General features: G+C 39.2%; 1 protein-coding gene across 5 annotated transcripts in view; it reads left to right on the top strand.

Moving 5' to 3' along the window:
* NMRK1 (nicotinamide riboside kinase 1) overlaps nucleotides 1–10,912 on the top strand; it is a 30,909-nt gene extending 19,997 nt beyond the window's left edge. For 2 of the 5 annotated variants that reach the window (XM_027875178.1, XM_027875177.1), the window contains 5 exons: nucleotides 355–502; nucleotides 576–647; nucleotides 4,164–4,270; nucleotides 7,053–7,136; nucleotides 10,457–10,912. In XM_027875178.1, coding sequence (XP_027730979.1) covers nucleotides 355–502; nucleotides 576–647; nucleotides 4,164–4,270; nucleotides 7,053–7,136; nucleotides 10,457–10,509 — 464 coding nt within the window. In that variant the 3' untranslated portion in view covers nucleotides 10,510–10,912. The remainder of the gene's footprint in view (nucleotides 1–354; nucleotides 503–575; nucleotides 648–4,163; nucleotides 4,271–7,052; nucleotides 7,137–10,456) is intronic. The other 3 variants (XM_027875181.1, XM_027875180.1, XM_027875179.1) reach the window with 2 other exon arrangements.
* Nucleotides 10,913–22,175: the final 11,263 nt, after the last annotated feature.

Here is a 22,175-nt window from a genome sequence, read left to right as displayed (position 1 = left end):
CTTGGGCAATGATGTATCTTATCTAATGGTTGACGTTTTACTAGTATTGTGCAATATCTAAGACACACTGTTGCTCATAAGTTTTTTTTCTTTCAGAATGCTGCATATTTAAATTCTACTTTCAAATTAGTAGGTTCCAAATACATTTCCTTTGTTCAAATACAAATTCACAAAATCCACTCCTCCCGAAAGATGCTTTAGTTCCAGATGTGTTGCTTAAAATGTTTGATATTCATTTTTTGAAGGGAAAATACAATGATGCTATTTCTGTGACATTTGTAGAGCCCCAGAAATACCCAAAATATCTCATTGTAGGCATCTTCATCGCTACTCTTTTATATTTTGTCTTTTTAGAACTTGAAGCTCTCAATATGGAAATACTGATGTCTGCTGTCTACTCCTGGATGAAAAACCCAAGAAATTCCCTAGAATCAGATGACCTGGAAAGTGCTGAGGAAGTCCCTATTTTAATCATTGAAGGTTTCCTTCTCTATACTTACAAGTAAGCATACCACCCTAACATTGATTCCACATAGACAAGGAAGACTCGAGAACTAAATATGTTATCATCTTAGGCCTCTTGATTCTGTATGGAATAGAAGATATTTTCTGACCATTCCATATGAAGAGTGCAAGCGAAGAAGAAGGTAAAATTTTAAATTACCTTTTTTGCATTGTCATCTGTATCAGGATGTGTGTGTGTGTGTCTGTGTGTGTCTGTGTGTAAAAATACTTGATCATGAATTAGTACTTTTCAAACACCTCTTTCAGATCTCTACTTGTAGGTACTTACTGTATATGTCACCATTTATAATATAGAGAAATCCTAGTTCATGGCTCTAAAGAGATAAAGCTTTTGGTTCAGTTAGTTTGATTTTTTTTTTTGGCTACACAATGAGGTTAAGTGACCTGCCCAGGGTCACACAGCTAGTAAGTGTCAAGTGTCTGAGGCTAGATTTCAACTCAGGTTCTCCTGACTCCAGGGCTCGTGCTCTATCCACTGAGCCACCTAAATGCTCCCGATTTGATTTTTACTGTCCATTCATTCACAGGGATGAATTTAAAGTGATGTTCATTCAGGCCCCCTGCAAATTGTTCCTGTAAGAGAAGACTAACAAAAACACCTAATATCCTTTAGCTTATTTTTTTCCCTTATTCTTTAGGCTGTAGACCTAAAATTCATAACATTATTCAATGTATAAACTAGGAACACTGGTGTGCTGGTAAATATCTAAAAACTGGCTCTCCAGGGGAAAAAAGTATGCCCAACGTACTCATAAGTTCCATCTGTGTTATTACTATTTTCTCCATCTCTTCCTTAAGTCTAGATGCTCCAATAAATGAATGAATGGAGTTAATAAATAAATCACATCCTAATTTAAATAAATAAACAGACAAGCAGATAAATAAAAAAATGAAACCCTGATTTGTAGCACTTGCTGATTATCCAGGTACAAATGCTCTATTAGCTGGAATCAGTTGGAGCTTTCACCAGCTGGAAGAGATCTTTGAGATCACATAGTCTGCCCTCATCATCCAGCTCAGACCTCGGTGATCCTCGGTTTCCCTATAACTGGATTTCTCTCTTGTTCCTCCTGCCTGAGTCCTCATCCTCTACTACCACTTCCTGCTCTGTGTAGCTAGATCCCCATTAGTGTGAATAATTAATCTCATAAAGTGGTCATATTATTCAAATTCCCACTGCATCTTTCCACTGGGCTGGAACTAATTCGTGTATTTTACAAAATTATAATTTTGAATAGTACAGATTGTAATATGTGACTACTTCATGGAATTCATCATTTGAACTACTTGGGACCTAACTATACTCCAGCTGCCCAGTGACTAGGGTCTACTTTGTCCTGCCTGTCCTTCCAGTGGCTTCCTGGCACACAGTAGGTGCTTAATAAATGCTTATTGACTGACTGATTAAACTCTAACCTCTTTGTGACTGAGTACTTGCTATCTGTTTCCAGATCCTCTCACACTTTTACTACTTAACCTCCTCCGCTGACCTTTACCCCAGTGGAGTTTGGCTACTTGATTGCTGCTTAGATCTCCACCCTGTGCCTTAGCTCTAAGTATAGACAATCATCTTGCTCCTGCCCTCTAGCATTGTCAGCAGAACCCCCCTTCCTTTTTCTTATATACCCCAGATTGAACCCCCTGCATAATAAAGCAGACCAATTGCCTGTCACTCAGACCCTCCTCTCCTCCTCTAATGAGGAAATAAGGAATGAGAATGGATATGGTCTAGTGAAAGCTTTAGGTTTGTGAAAGAAAACCATTGAACAGGAACCATTATATAATAACTATAGGACTGCTGCAAAGTGCTAAAAGCTACTTGGTCTCATTACTAAGTCTAAAGGACCTAGTGTATCTCAAAAGCAGTAAATTTAGGCCAAATGAGAGTGCTAAAGTTTTATGCCAGTGCCTTGTGGTAGCATTTGCCTCAAACCCTATATTTTTAAAAGTTATGTCATCACAAATACTTGATGATTGATTGATTGATGCTAGTGAGACATGAGCTGTACCAGGTCCAGCCGTACTGGAAAGGCTTAGTTTACAGGTTGGCGGTTATCCCATCATCTGAGGCCCAGCTGAGTATGAAAAACCCTCTCACCAGAGAGTCAGTTACCAGGGGATGAATTGTTTTTAGCCATAGCAATTCATGAAAACTGTCTATTAAGGCATAGAGGAAGGATTACTAAAATCAAAGTTAAAAACCAAACCAGCTATAAAATGGTGGGTAAGAACAGCCCTAGTGTCTATGATAAAATGGCAACCAAGTGACAACCTTACACAGAGGGGTCAAAATCTGCTGCAATGAAAAAAAAATTTACATACTGGTTATTTCCATTTATATATATTTTTTATTATATCACTCTAATTTTCATGTATAGTCAACATTTTCTGACATCATTCCTTAGGATGGGTCAGATTGGGGCAAAGGGGTCACACAAAGGGACATATTTCTCTCCTAAGAATGGAAACTTTAAGAAGGAAAGATGAGCATGGGCAGCTCCAAATCCAGACAAGCAGAGAAGCATCACAGGAAAGCAGGAACAGCGCTACTACTCCCTTCTTACGTCCTAAAACCATTACCTCCCTGACCAGGGACAAACCCCATCAATGCTGCTGGGAGTAAAAGGGGACTTTTGAGGAGAAAGAAACCAAAGCCTCAACCAGCCCATTTATAATTTACAGTCCAAATACACAAATTAGTCTTAACTTTAGTCCATCCTATGAAGATAACATTCTTAGTTATTTTCATATATTGATACTCTTATCTCTACCTTGGGAACAATGAAATCTAATAGAATTTTCTTTTACAGATTACTAAAGGTAAAAAACAGATGATTGTTGATTAATGTTAATGGATGTGGTAGACTGCCATGGCCTTGGAATATATTATGTCTTAGTCATCTTAGTCCATGAGTCTTTCCATAACTAACCAGGCTCGTCCTTGGACAATACATACAAGTTGTCGTAGGGACTATACTCACAGGATTATATTTTTCACGAGTTTTTAAACTAATTGTTTAGTCTGACATGTTATTTTATGAGTTTTTCACTGACATTGAGTTTTAAATAATATACACTGAACTGTTTTTGATTATTAGAATTTCAGTGGCAGAAGACAGTTTGGAAAAATTTATATCTAGGGTAAATCAATGTCCATTAAAGTTATTTTATTAAGGCATATTTTATTGCTTTCATACCTCCAAACATTATTTCAACTATATCTTCAAAAAATGTATCCTGCTACTAATAATTTATTTTATATAAGTGAAAAGAAAGAAAAAGAGTGAACATGATATAGCAAACAGAGAGCAGGTCTTGAAGTCAGGAAGACTTTGGTTCAAGCCCTGCCTCTGACGCATACTGGCTATCATTGTCACTTTACTGGACAAATGATTTCACTTCTCAGTATGTGAGACCACTGGGAGTGGAACTTCCTTACTGGAGCTTCTACTGATGAAATTTTTGGTCAGCATTTAAAAAAAAAAAAAGGACCCTTCTATTTCCTGACCATTCATGTTCTACTTAGCATATCATTTCCGATTTGCATAAGTGAATATGTGCCTATGTATGTATATATGGATATCTTTATGCATATGTATCTATAAAACCTACTGTGGTTTTGTTTTGTTTTTTTAAAGCACCAGGGTCTATGAACCACCAGATCCTCCAGGATACTTTGACGGGCATGTGTGGCCAATGTATCTAAAACACAGAAAAGAAATAGAAGACATCACAAGGAATATAGGTATGTGATTTTTCTCTTTGGTCAAAGTGTTTTCTAAAATTATTATTCCTTAAATGAGAGGAAAAAATTTAGGAATTTTCTCTTTTAAGGAGATTTTTCTGCACAACTATACAATGACTGTACCTCGTGGCCAAAATAGTACTGCCCTTTAGGCTTCATCACCTTGTCTCTAGGACACTGGCTATTTTGGTCTCTGTTCCTAGTGTTTTGACTCTTGCCAAAAGCCAGTCAACATTAGGGCAGCCCTGTATGCCCAGTTTAGGAAACGGAGGAGAGTAGAAAGAGCTCTGAAATCTGAAGATAAAAAGACCTGGGTCAGGTTGAGGTCTGCTAATTCATAGTTATGTGATGTTGTACAAATCATATAAACTCACTGGCCCTCAGTTTCCTAGTCCGTGAAATCTGACATATACATATACACACACACACACACACACACACACACACACACATACACACACACACACATATATACACAATACGTTATATAATGTATATTATATATGTATGTAGTATGTGTATTTGTACTATCTAGCTCTTGGGGTGGTTGTTAAAAAAGTGCTTTGTAAATCTTAAAGCATTCTTCAAATGTAAGTTTTTGTTAATAGGAGGTGAGGAAAGAGGCAGCTGAACAGTTAGGGGGATGAGTGTTCCCCTTCTCTTCCTTTACTCCCAAGTGGCAGGGCAGCAACTTTTACTTTAACTCCACTTGATCTCACAAAAACAAAGTATGGTCTCCTGAGAAGCCTCTGATGGCATCCACTGTTACCATTTTAAAATGGGGAGGGAGGGGCAGGGGAGAGGAATATTTGCAGAGGAGAGTTACGCAGGAAAAGCATTTTTTCCTTAATTTGCTCTTAAAATATTGAGTGATTGGAGAACAATTTAAATAAAGTTATCTGCCTCCTACTTTCAAAATGGTCATTTGTTAGGGGCCCCTAGGTGGCGCAGTGGATAGAGTACCAGCTCTGAAGTCAGGAGGACCTGAGTTCAAATGCGGCCTCAGACCAAACACTTGACACTTACGAGCTGTGTGACCCTGGGCAAGTCATTTAACCCCAATTGCCTTTAAAAAAAATGGTCATTTGTGTCCTGACCTTGAAACTGAATGGGATCTTTTTTTTTTTTTTACAAGGCAGTTGGCATTAAGTGTCCAGGGTCACACAGCTAGCAAATGTCAAGTGTCCGAGGCAAGATTTGAACTCAGGTCCTCCTGACTCCAGGACTGGTGCTCTATACATTGCACCATTAGCTGCACTGGGATCTTTTTTCTTTCATTTCTCCATCCTTCCTCCCTCTCTTCTGGGTCATTTCCCTCTTCCCACCTCCCCACCCCCCTTTCCTCCCTTTCACAGACTTTTTTATTTCTCACCTGTTTTCCAGTCCTTCATCTTCACTTCCTTCCTCATGTCCAATTCTGCTTTGTTTGGGTATTTTAGATAATTATATTCCAAGTCATGGAAGCATTTAGATTTTTTTTTTTAGTAAGCCTGCCAAAAAGGAGATACGTCTTTCCTTGTTTGTTTCAACTGATCAGCCTATGGAACCATGATGATAACCCCAAATAAGAGTACTTGGTTAGATCTGTTTCTCTCTTCTCCTTTTCCCACAAATCACTCTTTTTAAAGTTTTTATGGTCAGATATCAAGCAAGTAAACAGAGTAAATATGGGCTCGTCTCCAGGTTTGGAGTTACAGAAAAGATGGAAATCACTGCACAAACTAGTTGATACATTCGCTTTGTTTTGTTTATGCTTGGCTTTCCTGTGGCTCTTTTCTTAATAATATTTGATTTTCCAAGGTACAGTGAAACCAATTTGACAGAAGCAGGCAGAAGTCTAAGAAAAAAGAAGAACCCTACATGTTTTGTAATGTTAAATATTTACTGAGAGAGATTCATGACTCCCAAACTCCAATTTCATTGATCTAGCACTAAAGATTATTACAGAGATCTGTCTTATTCAAGTCCAAGGGAAAGAACAACTTACATAATTCACTTAATGCATTTATCAGCCATAAAGCATAAATCCATATGAAATTTAAGTTAATGAACATTCCTGCCTCACAAAAAAAAAAACTTTAAAAAATTATAAATTATCCTGGCAGGAAAATCTTTGAACCGATTTTCTCCATCTTCTAAGACAGTGAACTGAAATTTATGACCAGCTGTGTCAACTTGGCTGTGAATCTACTTGGATGACTTGACTGATTTAAAATAGATTTTTTATGGTCATAATCATGTGTTCTTTATTTAAATTCATTGGCATTGTAGAGAGATGTCAGTTTCATCAAATGAGGTAGTGTTTGTGCCATAAGGCTATTGTTTCTGCTATTAACAATAACAACAACAGCAACAATAATAAATTTCTCCATTAAAGCCCCACTCTTGTGCGCCAGTGAGGTGTGGAGGTGACCCTGGCTTCACAAAGGCTTTGGTAACTGGAAGTGAGGCTGATACTACCAAACTGGAAAGGCCTCAGGTACGATCTCAGCAGCAGATTATATGCCAGGTTCACACCACCAGAGAGCCGGCCACCAGCTGGTGACTTCTGGCCTCAGCAATTCTCAAAATCCATCCACAAAGACACCCGGTGGGATTTCTTTCTATATCTGTGGAAATCCTGGCTTACTGAAGTATTCAATTATTCTACATCCTTTTTGTTGTTGTTCTTAGCAGTTACCCAAAATAAGCCTCCTTCTAAGTTTTCATAATCCTGAAGAGTTCAGTAGATCAATGTCTCGTTTTTTTGTTGTTGTTGTTGTTTTTTTTAATTTTCCCTTAGTTTATTTAGATGGGACAAAATCTGAGGAAGACCTTTTTACACGGGTCTGTGATGACTTGACAGAAGAAAGAGCAAAGCAGAAATGTGAGTACAGTCCTGTTAAATGGGGTTGGGGAGAAAGGGGAGAGGCACACTACCTCTCACTGTGACCTCCCTGCATGGTTTGGTAACCTGTTTTTATTAAGCAAAGTTAAACACTTCAGGGCATTGAAGAAAAGTTTAAGGATATTGCATGGCAGGGGAAATTGCCTTCAGACTTAGGGGTTCTTAACCTGGGGTCCATGAGCTTATATTTACAATATTTTAATAACTATATTCCAATATAATTGATTTCTTTTGTAATCCTGTGCATTTTGTTTTATGCACTTAAAAGCTTAATTCCAAGAAGGGTGTTAATAGACTTCACTGGACTGCCAAAGGGCCTCTAGACACAAAATAGGTTAAAAAAAGGTCTGAGTGCTGAATGCATGCCATGGTAGGTGTTTAATAAGTGCCTATCGAGATAAATGTGATTTATCTCAATCAATCAAAAGTGTAGGCACTTACTAAGCACCTACCATCGCTAAAATCCATTGTCACAAGAAAGGCAGCATAGGGAACTGCCCTTGAATTCAAGTCCTGTCTCTGACACATATTGGTAGTGTGACCCTTACTGTCCCCAGAAAACTCTTGTAGAACATTTGCAGGTTGGGTCTCTTTACGGGAGAAAGTTCTTACACTGATGAAATCACAGATCTGGACAGAAATTTTTTAAATGTATTGGGTGCTAGATTACAAAGACAAGTCAATTCACATTTATTAAGTGTCTGTTAAGGCTCACTGACAAGGGATAGAGAAGGCTGAGGCAATGAATTCAGTCAAATTTTGCCCCAGATCAATGGTGTAAATGGATTGCACGCTGGGCTTGGACTCAGGAAGGGGTTTAGTGGTTTCAGAGTGTCTGACTCATCATGACCCCATTTGGGTTTTTCTTGGCAAAGATACTGGAGTGGTTTGCCATTTCCTTCTCCAGCTCATTTTATAGATGAGGAAACTGAGGTAAAAAGGGTTAAGTGACTCACCCAGGATCACATAGCTAGTAAATGTCTGAAGTCGGATTTAAACTCAGGAAGATGAGTAATCCTGACTCCAGGCCTAGCACTCTATCCACTGTGCAACCAACCATCACTTAACCTCACTTTGCCACAGTTTCCTCAACTGTAAAATGGGGAACATAATAGCCCCTACCTCCTTGGGTTGTTGGTGAGGATTAAATAACATAATATTTGTAAAGTGCTTAGCACAGTGCCTGGTACACAGTAAGTGCTTGTTTCCTGTGAGGTGAATGCAATTAGATCCTCATTTTACAGATCAGGAAACTGAGGTTGGGAGGTTAAATGATTTGCTCAAGGTCACACAACCAGTACATGTCTGAGGCAGGATTTGATCTCAGGGCTTCCTGACTCGAAGTCCTGTGCTCTATCTACTATCCCACCAGGTGCCTCTAATTATCATTATTATTATTGTTAATTTGTTGCATTGTTTACATTATGTCATTATTATAATTCACACTGATATACTGCTTTACAGTTTGCAAAGTGCTTTCCACACAATAACCCAAGGAGAGAATAAATAGAGTGCAAATATCCCAGCCAGTCTTGTCCCCTGCTCCAATTGCCCTGAGCACTTGACAGGCATAGCTGGTGCCAAAAGGCCATCTGAGGGCAGTTTCTCTACATGCCTGCTCTTTCCTTGCTTCTCCCAGAAGGCTGGCAATGAAAGTGGCATCTGTGCAGCTTTTCACTTAACTGCCTCCCGAGTGTGTTTACCTCCCCACCACCCACCAACGTGGTTCAAAAAAAATTAACAGAGGAGAGGGGGAATGAAGAAAATTATTCCAGGAATGCCACAAATGACCCAGATAATTTTTTTAATCAATTCTATAATGTAATACAGATAGTAACTCATTGGTAAAGCCCCCACATTTGGAAATGTTAGGGAAATTCTGTCCGCTTTCCCTGTTCTAGTCTGGAATCCTGGAATAGTAGATACTCCTATATGTTTTTAAATTTTCTTCTAGAGGAAATGTCATTTACCCAGAAAAGCAGGGAAAAGAAATGATTATAGAATTGTTTCAACTATTGCTTAAAAACTACCCCTGACCACACCTGTCTTTCTTGGTCTCCCCAGGTCTGACACATGCTACATACTTAATAAATACTTGTTGACTAACTGAATGACCATGAGATAGGATATAGAGAGATTAAAAAATAAATGTAAGAAAGCAGAGATAATTTGCCAACCACCATGCCATAAAAATACAAGCAAATAATACAGAGCTGAATGGAAACTTAATCACTTCTTGGATAATGAAGGGGTCACAGAACAAAAAATGTCCTAAGACAGAACTTAGCCATTGAGTGTACTAGTGATCCATTGGGGGATTATGAGCACCTGCCTTTCATCTGGACTCAGTTCAGGGCATTTCAGCTTACAGATGCTGTATTAAAAAGTTATGATTCTCACTCATGATTGTTGTAGTCATTGAGTGCTAAATTTATCCCTCTGCTTCCTAAGATACTCATGAATATTCAGCCCAGCCTTTGGGGCTGTTTCCTCCTTTATGATGATGAATCTGAGTCAGTACAACTATTGCTGGCAAACTAGGGATTATACTGCAACCCATTAACATTTCAGTTGTTTAATCAGTTACTCCCTCTTAAAGTTGTGCACCTTCTGTAAAGTCAACTCTTGTTAATGACAGTCACACAGAATGTGCCATGGTGTCTCTAGATGGAGTGAACCCATTACATGATTTAAAAGAAAAAGAGTTGCTTAATTCTTTGAGAAAAAAGCATCCTATTATGGGGCCAAAGCCCACTGTAATGAGACTAAAGGAAAGCACAACTTTGATTAATTATAATGAGCAACCTTGGCCCAGAAAAGCTAATGATGAAATACTCTTTGCCTCAGTAGAGAGGAGGAGAACACAGATGCAGAGTGTAGTAGGCTTTGTCAGATGCTGTTACTGTATAGATTGGTCTTGCTTAAATGTTTACCCTTGTTACAAAGAAGGCTCCTTGGGGCAGCTAGGTGGTGCAGTGGATAGAGCACCAGCCCTAGGGTCAGGAGGATCTGAGGTCAAATCTGGCCTCAGACACTCGCTAGCTGTGTGACTCTGGGCAAGTTACTTAACCCCAGTTGCCTTTAAAAAAAAAAAAAACATAGCCTAAGAAGGATCCTCTGTGTGTGTGTGTGTGTGTGTGTGTGTGTTGGTGATGTGGTAGAAGAGAATTAAAAATATGTCTTTGTCATAAAAACAAAAGACTCTTCCAAAATCACTGTGACTTTGTGGTTCCTGCTCAATAGGGTTCACAGCTAAGTATTCTCCATTGACATCTCTTCTTTTGATATTTTCCCCAAAGGTCTGCAGATAACTCCCAAGGTGCCTTCCAGCTCAACATCTGGGATCCTATGAGTAGCATTGAGAGAGGATCCATCAGAATTCTTTCCAACATGGATTAGAAGAGTCTAAAGAAGCTATTCAGGCATATAACCAAGAGAATGATACCCACAATCACCACCATAGTGTAAAGGAAAACAATACTAGAAGACTTCAGATTACTCTAATAACCAATCTTGATTCCAGAAAACTGATGATGAAATATGCTTGTCTCCTCTTGGGAGAGAGATGATGGACTAAAGGTGTGAAAAGCTTCATATCTGTATATGCCATGATCTGATGGTCAGTGTTTTGGGGGTCAGACAATGAGCAGGGACTTGCTCAACTATTTTTTTTTAATGGGGGAGGGTTGCATGGAAGCATTAGGAAGTGACAAGGATGTAGGAAAAAAATTAAAACTATCGGTAAGACATTGAAAGAGAGAGAACAAAATTATTTTTATTCTAAAAGTTCAGTGTCTTGGTGCTATTGTCAGCTCCAGCTGAGTCTTGTCAGCCCTGATGGAATGAAGCACATTTGAAAAGCAGATAACCCCTTTAAGCAAATAGAAGTATCATCTTTCACTACCTGCATTCACCATCAGGGGTGGGAAACCTGCTGCCTTGAGGTCACATGTAGCCTTCTAGATCCTTAAGATAATTTTAAAAAATTATCTGTGTCATTTGTGGTACTCCTGGAATAATTTTCTTCATTCCCCAGCTCCTCTGCCTGTTATTTTTTTTTTAATTTTGTAAAATTTGGATTCAGTCAAAAGGCTGCACTTCAGGATCTAGAATGCCACATGTGACCTCAAGGCCTCAGGTTCCCCACACCTGCACCAGGTCCTCCACAACTTGCCCACAGTTCTACAATGTGCTCAGGTCTCTCTATCTTAAAAGGCATTCCCCGTACCCCTGCCACTCATTGACGTCATCGACCCAATCACTCTCCCTCCCCTTCACTGCCAAAAGTCTAGAAAGAGGAATTTATACCTGCTGTCTCCTTTCACTCAGTTCCGTGCAATCTGGTTTCTGTATCCCCTGCTCTACTAAAACAACTCTTTGCAGGGTCACTAAGGACGCTAAACTCAACGGCTTTCATGTAGATCCTAATCCTCTTTGATTTTTCTGCCTCATTTGGACTACCCCTCTTTCTGGATAGTGCCATCTCCCTTGACTTCCCCAACAGTGAGCTGTTCTCTCATTTCTCTGACCATTCCTGTCCTGTCTCTTTTGCTACCTTCTTCTCTGCTATTTTAATGTAGATATCTCCCAAGTGTCTGTCCTTGGTCCTCATATCTTCTCTTCCTATACTTAGTGATGTCATCCACTCCCCTAGTTTCAGTTATCACCTCTGCAGATGAAACCCATATCTATATTTCCAGCCCACCACCTCCCTAGAACTTCATCCCCTGTTTCCAACTACTTGCTAGATGTCTGCCTGCATGGCTTTAAATTCAACATGTTCAAAACTGAACTCATGTCCTCCAAAATCTAGCCCTCCTAATCTCTCTATTTTTGTTGATGGTGCCTCCATCTTCCTGGCCACCCAAGCTAAGTACCTTAGAATTTAACTCTTCCCTAACCCTGACCCCCACACCACATACCACACATCCAGGCATTTGCCAAGTCTGTTGATTTTATCTCCACAATATCTGTCCAGTCCAGTCCCTCCTTTCCACTCCTACTAAAAGTACACTTGTTTATGCCCTTGTCTGTTTTCAGTGGCTATTGTAAGAGCATCCTGACTTGTCTCCCTGCCTCCAGTCTATCACTGCTTCCCCTGTAATCTTCCTAACACACCACTCTGATCATGTCTCACTCTTCAAGCTTCTGTGGTTTCTTTTACCTACCACCAAATCAGATATAAACTCCTAACCCTAGCGTTCAAGTCTCTCTACAATCTGGTTCCCACCTACCTACATAGCCTTTCATTATAGTCTGTATCCCAAATAAACTAAGCTACTTTCTTTCTTTTTTAATTAATTTATTTTAGTTTTCACCATTCACTTCCATAAGCTTTTGAGTTTTCAATTTTCTCCCCCTCCTTGCGTACCTCCCTCCCCAAGACAGTGTGCAATCTGATATAGGCTCTACATATACATTCCTATTAAACATATTTTCACATGAGTCATGTTGTAAAGAAGAATTAGAATCAATAGGAGGAACCACAAGAAAGAAGAAACAAAACAAAAAAGAAGAAAAAAAAGAGCAAGTAGTATGCTTCATCTGCATTCAGACTCCATAGTTCTTTCTCTGGATGTGGATAGCATTTTCCATCATGAGACTTTTGGAGATGTTAAGACCTTGCACTGCTGAGAAGAGCTAAGTACTGGGCTGCTTTCTTTTCCCTTTTCTAGTCCTGCCTTCTCTCATCTCCATTGCCTTTGCTCACACAATTCCCTATACCAGCAGTGGGCTTCCTACTTCTGTGTCCTCCTGTCGATGTCCTTCAAGACCCAACTTAGATGCCACCTCCTCTATTTACAAACCTCTATCCCAAGTGAAAATGATTTCCCTTTCCTTAGATTTCTGCTAGCATTTTGCCTAGACCTGTCCTTTCTGCTTAATTATTTAAGTTAATTGTCTCCCTGGTCATTAGATTTTAAGTTCTTTAAGAGTAAGTTCTGTTGTGTGTGTCTGTGTCTGTGTCCAAGTCCATCCTCAGCACTTAGCGCAGTATCTGCACAAATTAAGCACTTAATAAATGTTTCCTGAAATTGATTGATTCTTCTAGTCTGATCATTTAGATTCTTTATGCTCTTCTTCTCCGTTTCCCCAGCGTACTAACCTATTTCCAGTGAAAGTACCCAAATAATGTGATTTAGTCCAAATAGTCTGGAAAACAGTTTGGAAATATGCTTAAAAAGAAAAAAAAAGGTAACTAAATTGTCCAAGTCTTTTAACCTGAGCATCCATCTGCTAAGCTTCTATCCCAAAGAGATTAAAGATGGAACAGAAGATCCAAAATATATGCCAAAGTAAGAAGGAGGAGGAAGAGAAGGAGGAGGAGAAAGAATAAAGCTATCTCATAGAAAAACAACTAACTTGGAAAGCTAATTGAGAAGAAAAAATCTTAAGAATCATTGAAGTACCTAAAAGCCATGACCAAGGAAAATAGCCTAGTTATGTTTCAAATCATCTTAAATCTATCTAGATCTGTTAGAACCGGAGGCTGAAGCAGGGATAGAAAGAATCCATCAAAAGAAATCCCAAAATGAAAACTCTCAGGAACATTGTAGTAAAAATCCAGTTTCCAGATCAAATAAAAAATATTGCAAGGGGTCAGAGAAGGATTCAAGTACCAAGAAGCCACATTTGGGATCACATATGATTTAGCAGCTACTATTGCAAATGAGTAGAGCGTTCAAAATAAAATATTCTAGAAGGCAAAGACTATAGGCTTAAAACCACGAATTACCCAAGAAAATAGAATACAGTCCTACAGGGGTAGTAAATGGATCTTTAATGAAGGAAAAGACTTCAGAGCATTCCTGATTAAAAGACCGGAACTTATAGAAATTTTGACTTTTAGCAAGAATCAAGAGAAGCATAAAAAAGTAAACATGAACGAGCAATCGTTAAGAGATTAAACAAAGATAAACTGTTTATGTTCTAGTATGGGGAGATAATACATGTGTCCCATCCGAACCTTATTATCACAAATAGTAGTGGGCGTCTAATTAGAAGGCCTGAGAGTGGTTCTGTTATGTCTTGATTTTAAAAAAGAACAGAAAGGAATACATAAAGGGAGGATAAGAAAATAAGAAATAAGCATTTATATAGCACTTACTATGTGCCAGGCACTGTGCTAAGTGCCTTGCAAATATACTCTCATTTGATCCTCACAACAACCCCGGGAGGTAGGTGTTATTATTTTCTCATTTTATAGTTGAGGAGATTGAGGCAAACAGAGGTTAAGTGACTTGCCTAGGGTCATACAGCTACTAAGTGTCTGAGGCTAGATTTGAACTCAAGCCTTCCTGAACTCCAAGACTTCCTGACCCATCTAAGACCCATTCATTGAACCATCCAGCTGCAAAGGTTGGGACAAGGAGAGAGAGAAAGTAAGCTTAAGGAGAATTATCTTACATAATCAGGATTTGCAAGCATAAATTTATACAAACAAGGAGATAGGCTTGTGAGAGTAGTAAGAGACAGATAGATTATAGATAGGCAGCCCCAGTGTTGTTCTGACGCCTATAAAACTAAAGATTTAAAGTCATGGAAGAACCTTTCCAGTGCATTGGTAGAATATCCTTGGAGGGTTTATGGAAGGAGAGGGATTAGAACCATACCAGATAAGAAGGCATGGATGTATTTCAACCTTCACCCATGGGGGAAGAACCCACATCAATTAGATCATAGAATTTAGAGCTAGAAAGGATCTTAGACATCACTGTGTCCAACCCCTTCATTTTACAGATGAGGAAAATTAGGCACAAAGAGAATAAATGATTTGCCTCAGATCATACAGTCCAAGAGTGATGGGATTTGAACCCAGGTCTATCCTGACTCCAAGTCTAGTTTCCTTACTGACTGTACCATACTGCCTCCCTAATGAAGAATTGACATTTAAAACATTAAAAACATGAGCTCACAATTCTAATGAAGTACTGAATATTAAAATATGAGTTTACCCATATATTTCCCAGAAAGAGGAAGGTATATCTTTAAAAAAATCATGAAAGCATGTCATTTTTAAGAAAGTGGAATAATCTGCCTTTCCCAGAGTTAGGGCAAGTATTTGATTGCTTTCATATTGCTCGTGGCAATAATATTGTATGGAAATTTATGCTGTTCTAAAATGAACTGAAAGAAAATAGTTTTCAAGAAATAGGCATATTCAATTACTTCTATGATGATTACTTCTTAATCAGCACAGAATTTGTCTCCTGGGACTGAGTGTAATTTAAAATCTAGAATGCCATTGGGATAATTTTCACTACTTTACAGACTTGGGTTTGCAAAGCCATCACTCAGGAGTGATTTTGTTCCTCCTAGACATTTTACTGCATTTTAGCTTTGATCCCGTCAAGTTCAAGGTAATGTGGGTGGATATTGTGCTGAACCAGGAGTCAGGAAGAGATGAAGTTGAATCCCTGCCTCTGACATATACTAGCTGGGTGACCATGCATAAGTATTATTCTTTCTGAACATGTTTCCTCATCAGCAAAATGGTGATAATAAAATATGCAGCATCTTCACAAGATCGTTGCAAAGCTTAAATGAGATAATGTATGTAAAGTGCATTATAAATGTGGTCTGGGTTTTCAGTCTACATAGGGATGCTGTGAAGACTAGATTAAAGGAAACAAACACTGTTTTGGAGTTGATCAGTCTTTTGAACTTAGCTTCAGTTCAAGAAGAGACACAAACAAATGACAATTTTCTTCCTACTTTGTTAAATTTGATATACACATTCCATCTCCCCTCAAAAAAAATTGTATGTAGCCTAAGTTCACAGTTTCATATACAAGCTTTTTTGAGGAAAGGAGGGAGGGAAGAAAGGAGAGAAGAAAAGAGGAAAGGAAAGAGGCAAGGAAGGAGGTAGGGAAGGAAAGAGAGAAAGGTGAGAAAAGGAGAAACTCGAGTAGGGGCAATTTATCAGAAGTTCACATTTCCACGCTAAATATGCCATAGTTCAGAGACTCTCAAGTCAGTCAATATCATCTACCAAGGTTATTCATCTTGGCTTTCCCTGAATCCTTACACTTACTTCACAACAGAAGGTTCATGCTTTTAATTACTCCTGTTTTACTACAGTAAGAATTCAAGAAGCTGTGTGTTGCAGCTTTACTGTGTGTGTTTAAACTTTTGTTCTTCCTTCAGCAGGTAGAACCAATTATGCTTAACTTCTAATTAAAAAATTAATTAGTTAAAATGATCTACCTACCACTTCACATACAAACTCCTATCCCTATAGTCATATATCAGGTGAAACCTTCTTAACTTGGCTTCTTCTCAATATTTTCCTTCTCCTGCTCCCGACAATGGATTCTCTAGCGATAGTCTCAAGCTGTCCTGGGTTCTCTGTTTCCTCTGCACCCCCACACAGGGTGCAGAGATGTCTAGGATGTCCTAGAGTCTCTCACCTAGTGGGACCTCAGGTTCCAAGTCCTGAGATCTCTCTCCACAAAGTCTCTCTCCCCACCTCCTCCCCAAACCCCATGTTTTGTACTGCATGTTTTAGGAGACAGAATTTACTTGTCGTAGCTCAATAATGTAATGCAATTCTGTTTTTGCACACAGGGCAAATATGAGTTCCCTGACTCCATTCAGTTCAACAGGATTACTCTCTTAGGCAATGAGAACTGCCCAGTTTTCTCAGTCTTGCATTCCAGAAGCTTTTAATGACTCATCCTTTTGGATATCACCTATCATCAGTTTCTTTAAAGGTCATGCAGAAAGATTTTATAAACCTCACGTTGACTGACCACAAGTTAAGTAACCTCACAGAATGATGCCAAAAATGATAGTATTTATATTATACCCTTCCAAAAACACAAAGTTCAGTAATGTTCATAGATGTAGAGCTGGAAGGGAGCTAATCTAACAACTTTATTTTGCAGATGAGAAAACTGAGACCCAGAGAGAGATGAAGTGACTTGTCCACAGTCACATTGGCTACAAATGTCAGAGCAGGATTTCACTAGTCCTTTGACTCCAAATCTAGGATGACCTCCAATACTCCACGGTGTATTTGCTTTTATTTCTGTGATCACTTGGGAATCTGATTGTCTCATCTAATGGTGACATATACTTTGCAAAGGAGAGAGGGAAAGGTGGTTCTTGTGGTCCCTGGAAACTTTAGATCTTCTGGCCCAGAGGGATCATGGCAACCAGGCTTACAGTGGGAATCCATTAAGAATTCTGTGGTTTTAGAAATAGAGGCAGGGAAAAATGCTCTAAAAAGCATATTCAGGCTTCAGGATATATTCCTACTGTTATAGGAATTTTTTATTTTCTGTTGTTATTCAGGACTGAGGGCCATTCCTCCTGCAAATTTTGGTTGACTAAAAGTTTGTCTTAATGCTAACTTTACCACACTGGGATGTGAAAACTTACTTAGAGCTTTAAATATTCCTTGAATAAGAAGCCAGAGGAAAAATCTCAACTGCCCCTGAATCCTTGGTGGCAGGTAAATCTACCTCCGCAATCAGTCTATTTGTGAACCGTCTAACCGTAGTTTAATCTGTAATCTGACTTAGTTTACCTACAGGGTTTGTATAATGAAATTTCTTTCCTTAGGGGATATATGAGATTATTACTCTGTTTAACTAAGTTTATTTAACTTTTATGATATCGAAGGAAATAAACGATTGTGGATCTATCTTCTTTTAAGCTTTTATGACCTGAGAGAAATATACAAGATCGCAATAAGTTAAAGAATTATTTCTCTGCCACTCTGATGTAATTTTGTCTATAAGAAGCCTTGTCCTCATGATTGTTAAGGTTTTCTCTGAGGCTTTCTGAACCTATTCTTGAGCAAAATAATAAAACCTAGGTTTTTACCTCTACAATTTCTGGTACTCTATATATTTGGCAACAGTTGTCCACCACATGAATTCAGACAGGAAATATTCTTCCCATAACACTAGACATGACTGGTTTGCATAGTAGACCACTTGCTGTCTCCAACCCGTATGAAGATTTTCACCTTATTCACTTGATGAAGGGTTCATGAATAAGCGTGAAGGAGAGGAAAAACAACTGATTAGAATACATATAAAGCACTTTGCAAGCTGTAAGGTGCTATGTAGATGTCAATTAGAAAGATTGTATGAAGTAGTGGATAGAAAAAGGAATATCTGGGTTTGAGACCTATTTCTGATGCATATGGCTATGCAATCCTTAGACACAACCACTCAAGTACACCAGGAAACTCTTTTAAGACTATAAATTGCAGAGAACATGCAGATCTACCTTTCTCATTAAGAGTTCCTAGACCAATGGAATTACAAGTCTAATGCAAACATTAAAAGTATATAATCATTATTATTATTATTATCTGATTGACACCTGTACCAACAGCACTAAAGGAAATTTTGATTATGCAGAGGCAAGGGAAAGAGAAGATAGTTACCTTTACACAATAAACCCTTTACAATTTAATAAAGATCTGGGTAGGATAGTGAAGTGGGGGACTAGGGGCAGCACAAGGGCCATGGGAAGAAAAACACAAAGGGATAAGGAAGGTTATAGAAAGAGAGTGGGAGGGAGGCAGCTAGGTGGTGCAGCGGATAGAGCACCAGCCCTAAAGTCAGGAGGACCTGAGTTCTAAATCTGGCCTTAGACCAAACACTTGACATTTACTAGCTGTGTGACCCTGGGCAAGTCACTTAACCCCAATTGCCTAAAAATTAAAAAAAAAAAGAAAAGAGAGTGGGAGAATGCTTGTTTTAAACTCTGACCTAGGGCTAGCTGGTCAAAGGAGGAGAAAACCTTCTCTTTCCTCCACTTGTACTGTGTTGACTCCCATTTCTAGGAAGTGTATCTAAACATATGTTTAAATATTTGTGTGCATACATGCATATATACGATATTTGATAAGTGATATATGTCACTATAAACAAATTAACTAGAGTCACATTTGTTCTATTCATTTTAGTACATTCATTTGCTTAAAAAATTAGTACATTCAACCCTTCATAATCTTAACCTCACGCTTTGTATTAAACCAGTCTTCACTAGCCCTAAACTGTTCTTGTCATTGTCTCCCAAAATTTGGGCCATGGTCATTTCTATATGCCTATATGTGATCATAATGTGCATTTGCTTCATATTGAGTAACAGTGACATCATTATTCTTGCATTTGCTGTATCATTATTTTATGTTTGATAAAAGCTGAAGATGTCATGGTGACTCATTTTGTATAAACAAGAATCACACCAGTGAGGACTCGGGAGCTGCAATGGAAAGTAGTAAGAATGTTTCCACTGGGGTAACCAATACTACACCTAAGATCCTGAGAGCATTTGAGTTGTAACTACATGGTCATGGACCTTCTCTAAGAACTTCAGATCTGCTGGTGTGAAGGCAAGTCAGAGAGAGTAAGCTAGCCTAGAGTGGAGGTAGGTGAATGGGATTCTGTAGGGCCTACATTAAGCTACCCCATTTTTCAGGGATCCAGTTCCACCTTCTCCATGAAACCTGATATGACCACTCCAGAATATATCAATATCTTTCTCCTATGAGGAAATATTTGTCACCCATTTTTATACATCTATTAAAACCATTGGTAAGCCCAAGGGGTTTGGGCATTGCATTCTTTCCCTTTGTACTAAAATGCCCCTCTGCTCTTGACTCCAGGTACTCGTTGAGTAGACTGGGTTCAGTCTTAGGGGAGAACTTGGCTTTTAGTGAAAAGACTTAGGCTGCTTTCTCACATTCTTTGGTTCCTAACATTTCCCACCCTGTTGCCTCACAGGAAAATTGCTTAAGGTTTAGATTTTGGTTCATGTCTAGCCTCTCCTCAAAGTAGGAAGAAGGATATTCATTATACAATATGAACTAAGTATAAAACAGGTATTTGTTTCCTATTCACAAAAAAAATGCTTAATGAAACACACACAAGTTCATTGACAGGAAGACTTAAAAAAGGATTCAGTAACTTAACATAACTATTGCTGCACTTTACTTTTTAGGCTGACACTTAAACATCATTAGAATGTAAAGCAGTTTATAAAGACTGCTAAGTATATATTGTTACATTTCACACTGACTTTATGGGGTGTATGGGATGTTCGGGATGTTCAGGGATGACCAGCATCTCCGGTACGAGGGCTTGCCAAGCTCTGCTCAGGGCTGCTCATCCACCTTTGGGGTCCACCTCTCATCCAACTTTCACCAGTGGCTCCAAAAAGCTGTAGCAGGAACATTGGCCACACCCTGGTAAAACCATCTGGGAAGACAGGCTAAACCAGGTTGAGGGTAACAGACAGGCTTCAAACCAGTCAGTGAGTTAGTGTGATGGCTACCCCAAGCATGTGAAGACTTTTCCTGGTGGAAGGGGATGATGAAAATAATTCATTTCAATGGCCATGAATGCAGCTGAAGCAATTGCTGTGGAGCGCTTAGACTGTGGTCAGACAGTGAAGATGCCAAGGTCATCCACTGCTTCCTGGGCCATCACCAGTCATCCTGACTTTTGTCCTGGCACTGGCCTTTGATAACTCTGGAAGAAAGAGTTAGACTGATGACTTTGTGCAGTTCTGCCTCACTTAAATACAATTCTGACGCAAGTCAAGGCATCACCCCATGATGTCATTGGTCCTTTTCAAAAAACGAAAGATGAACAACAACAATAAGATGGTCCCATTCAAAGTCTGTGTCTTCTAGTCAAGCAGACAAAGTCTTGGGTGCCTCCTTTAGGTGCTGGTAATCTTCTCCAATGCAGAAATATCCTCTGTTGATCGCTCCCTCTTATAGATAGCTTGGACCTATCTTTCTCAAGGTCATTGGTCAGTCAGCTGTATTCAAGAAAGACACAGAAAACAGAAGAGACAGCTACAGTTTTGAGATCCATTCTCAAGCTCATCTAGGCAGGCCATGTGCTTTAGCTGCTATGTGCTCATAACTGTTATGATGATTGGGCTGGGGAAAAATTTCAAGCTGCTCTTTTCCTACCGCTCATAGGAAATCCCAAAGTTATGAAATGCCACCTGAAAAGCTGAAGGAAGAAAGGAAGGAGTAGAGTCACTCCATTTTTAAAGGTCCACTGAGTCATCAACTCTTCCTGATTGGTTGCCAATAAGGAGTTTGCTTCATCATCCCCAGAGAATCCAAATGCTGAGTCACACATATGATCAGCTGGAAACAGGCAAAAGAGCTTTGTGTGTGCCTTGATCAACCTCCAGTTACCCTTAATTATAGTGCCAGGCTTTGGTATTTAGAGCTCCCCTCAAAAGAAAGGAGGAGTTTTCTACTTTAGTTGTATCCTAGCTAGGCAAACAGTACTACCTACTCATTAATCAGTAAATAGTTATTAATTAATTACTTCCCATCCAAGCTAAGGGTTGCCTTCCCCTTAAGAGCAACCAGACTATGGCTGCAACTCAAGCTACAACTTCTTGGAGCCACAGGTGAGAGTTTGGTGAGAGGTGGACACCAAAGGTGGATGAGCAGCCCTGAAAAGGCCTTGACAATACCTCATACCAGAAGTGCTTGTCTTCCCTGAGTACCCCATAAACCCAGACAGACTTAGCCATGTTGAGGGTAACTGATAGGCCTCAAACCTGTTAGTGAATTAGGGAGATGTCTTACTCCAAGTATGTCAAGATTTCTCCTGGTGGAATGGGCGGATGAGAACAATTTGTTCCAACACCATGAAGGCAGCTGAAGCAGTTGCTATGGAGTGCATAGAACTTGGTCAGACATCAAAGACACCCAGGTTATCCACTGCATCCCAGACCATCATCAGTTGTCTTGACTTTTGTCTTGTCACTGGACATCAATGACTCTGGAAGGGAGAGACTGATGACCTTGTGCAACTCTGCCTCACTTAAATCTAATCCCCAAGCAAATCAAGATATCACCCCATGATGTCACTGGTCCTCTTGGAAAAAGAAGACTGAACAACAACAACAACAACTCCCCATTCTCTAGAAATAAAGTACTTGAATTTCAAAAGAACATGTAAATTGCACAAGTCTTTTCTTCTAGCTTGAGCCCAAGTCTCAGTATTTTCTGGAGACAAGGGA

The sequence above is a fragment of the Vombatus ursinus genome, unplaced genomic scaffold, assembly GCF_900497805.2.
Source record: "Vombatus ursinus unplaced genomic scaffold, bare-nosed wombat genome assembly UNPS02014807.1, whole genome shotgun sequence".
NCBI lineage: Eukaryota > Metazoa > Chordata > Mammalia > Diprotodontia > Vombatidae > Vombatus > Vombatus ursinus.
The sequence above is the reverse complement of the archived record's forward strand: the minus strand, read 5'-3'. Positions and strand labels throughout refer to the sequence as shown.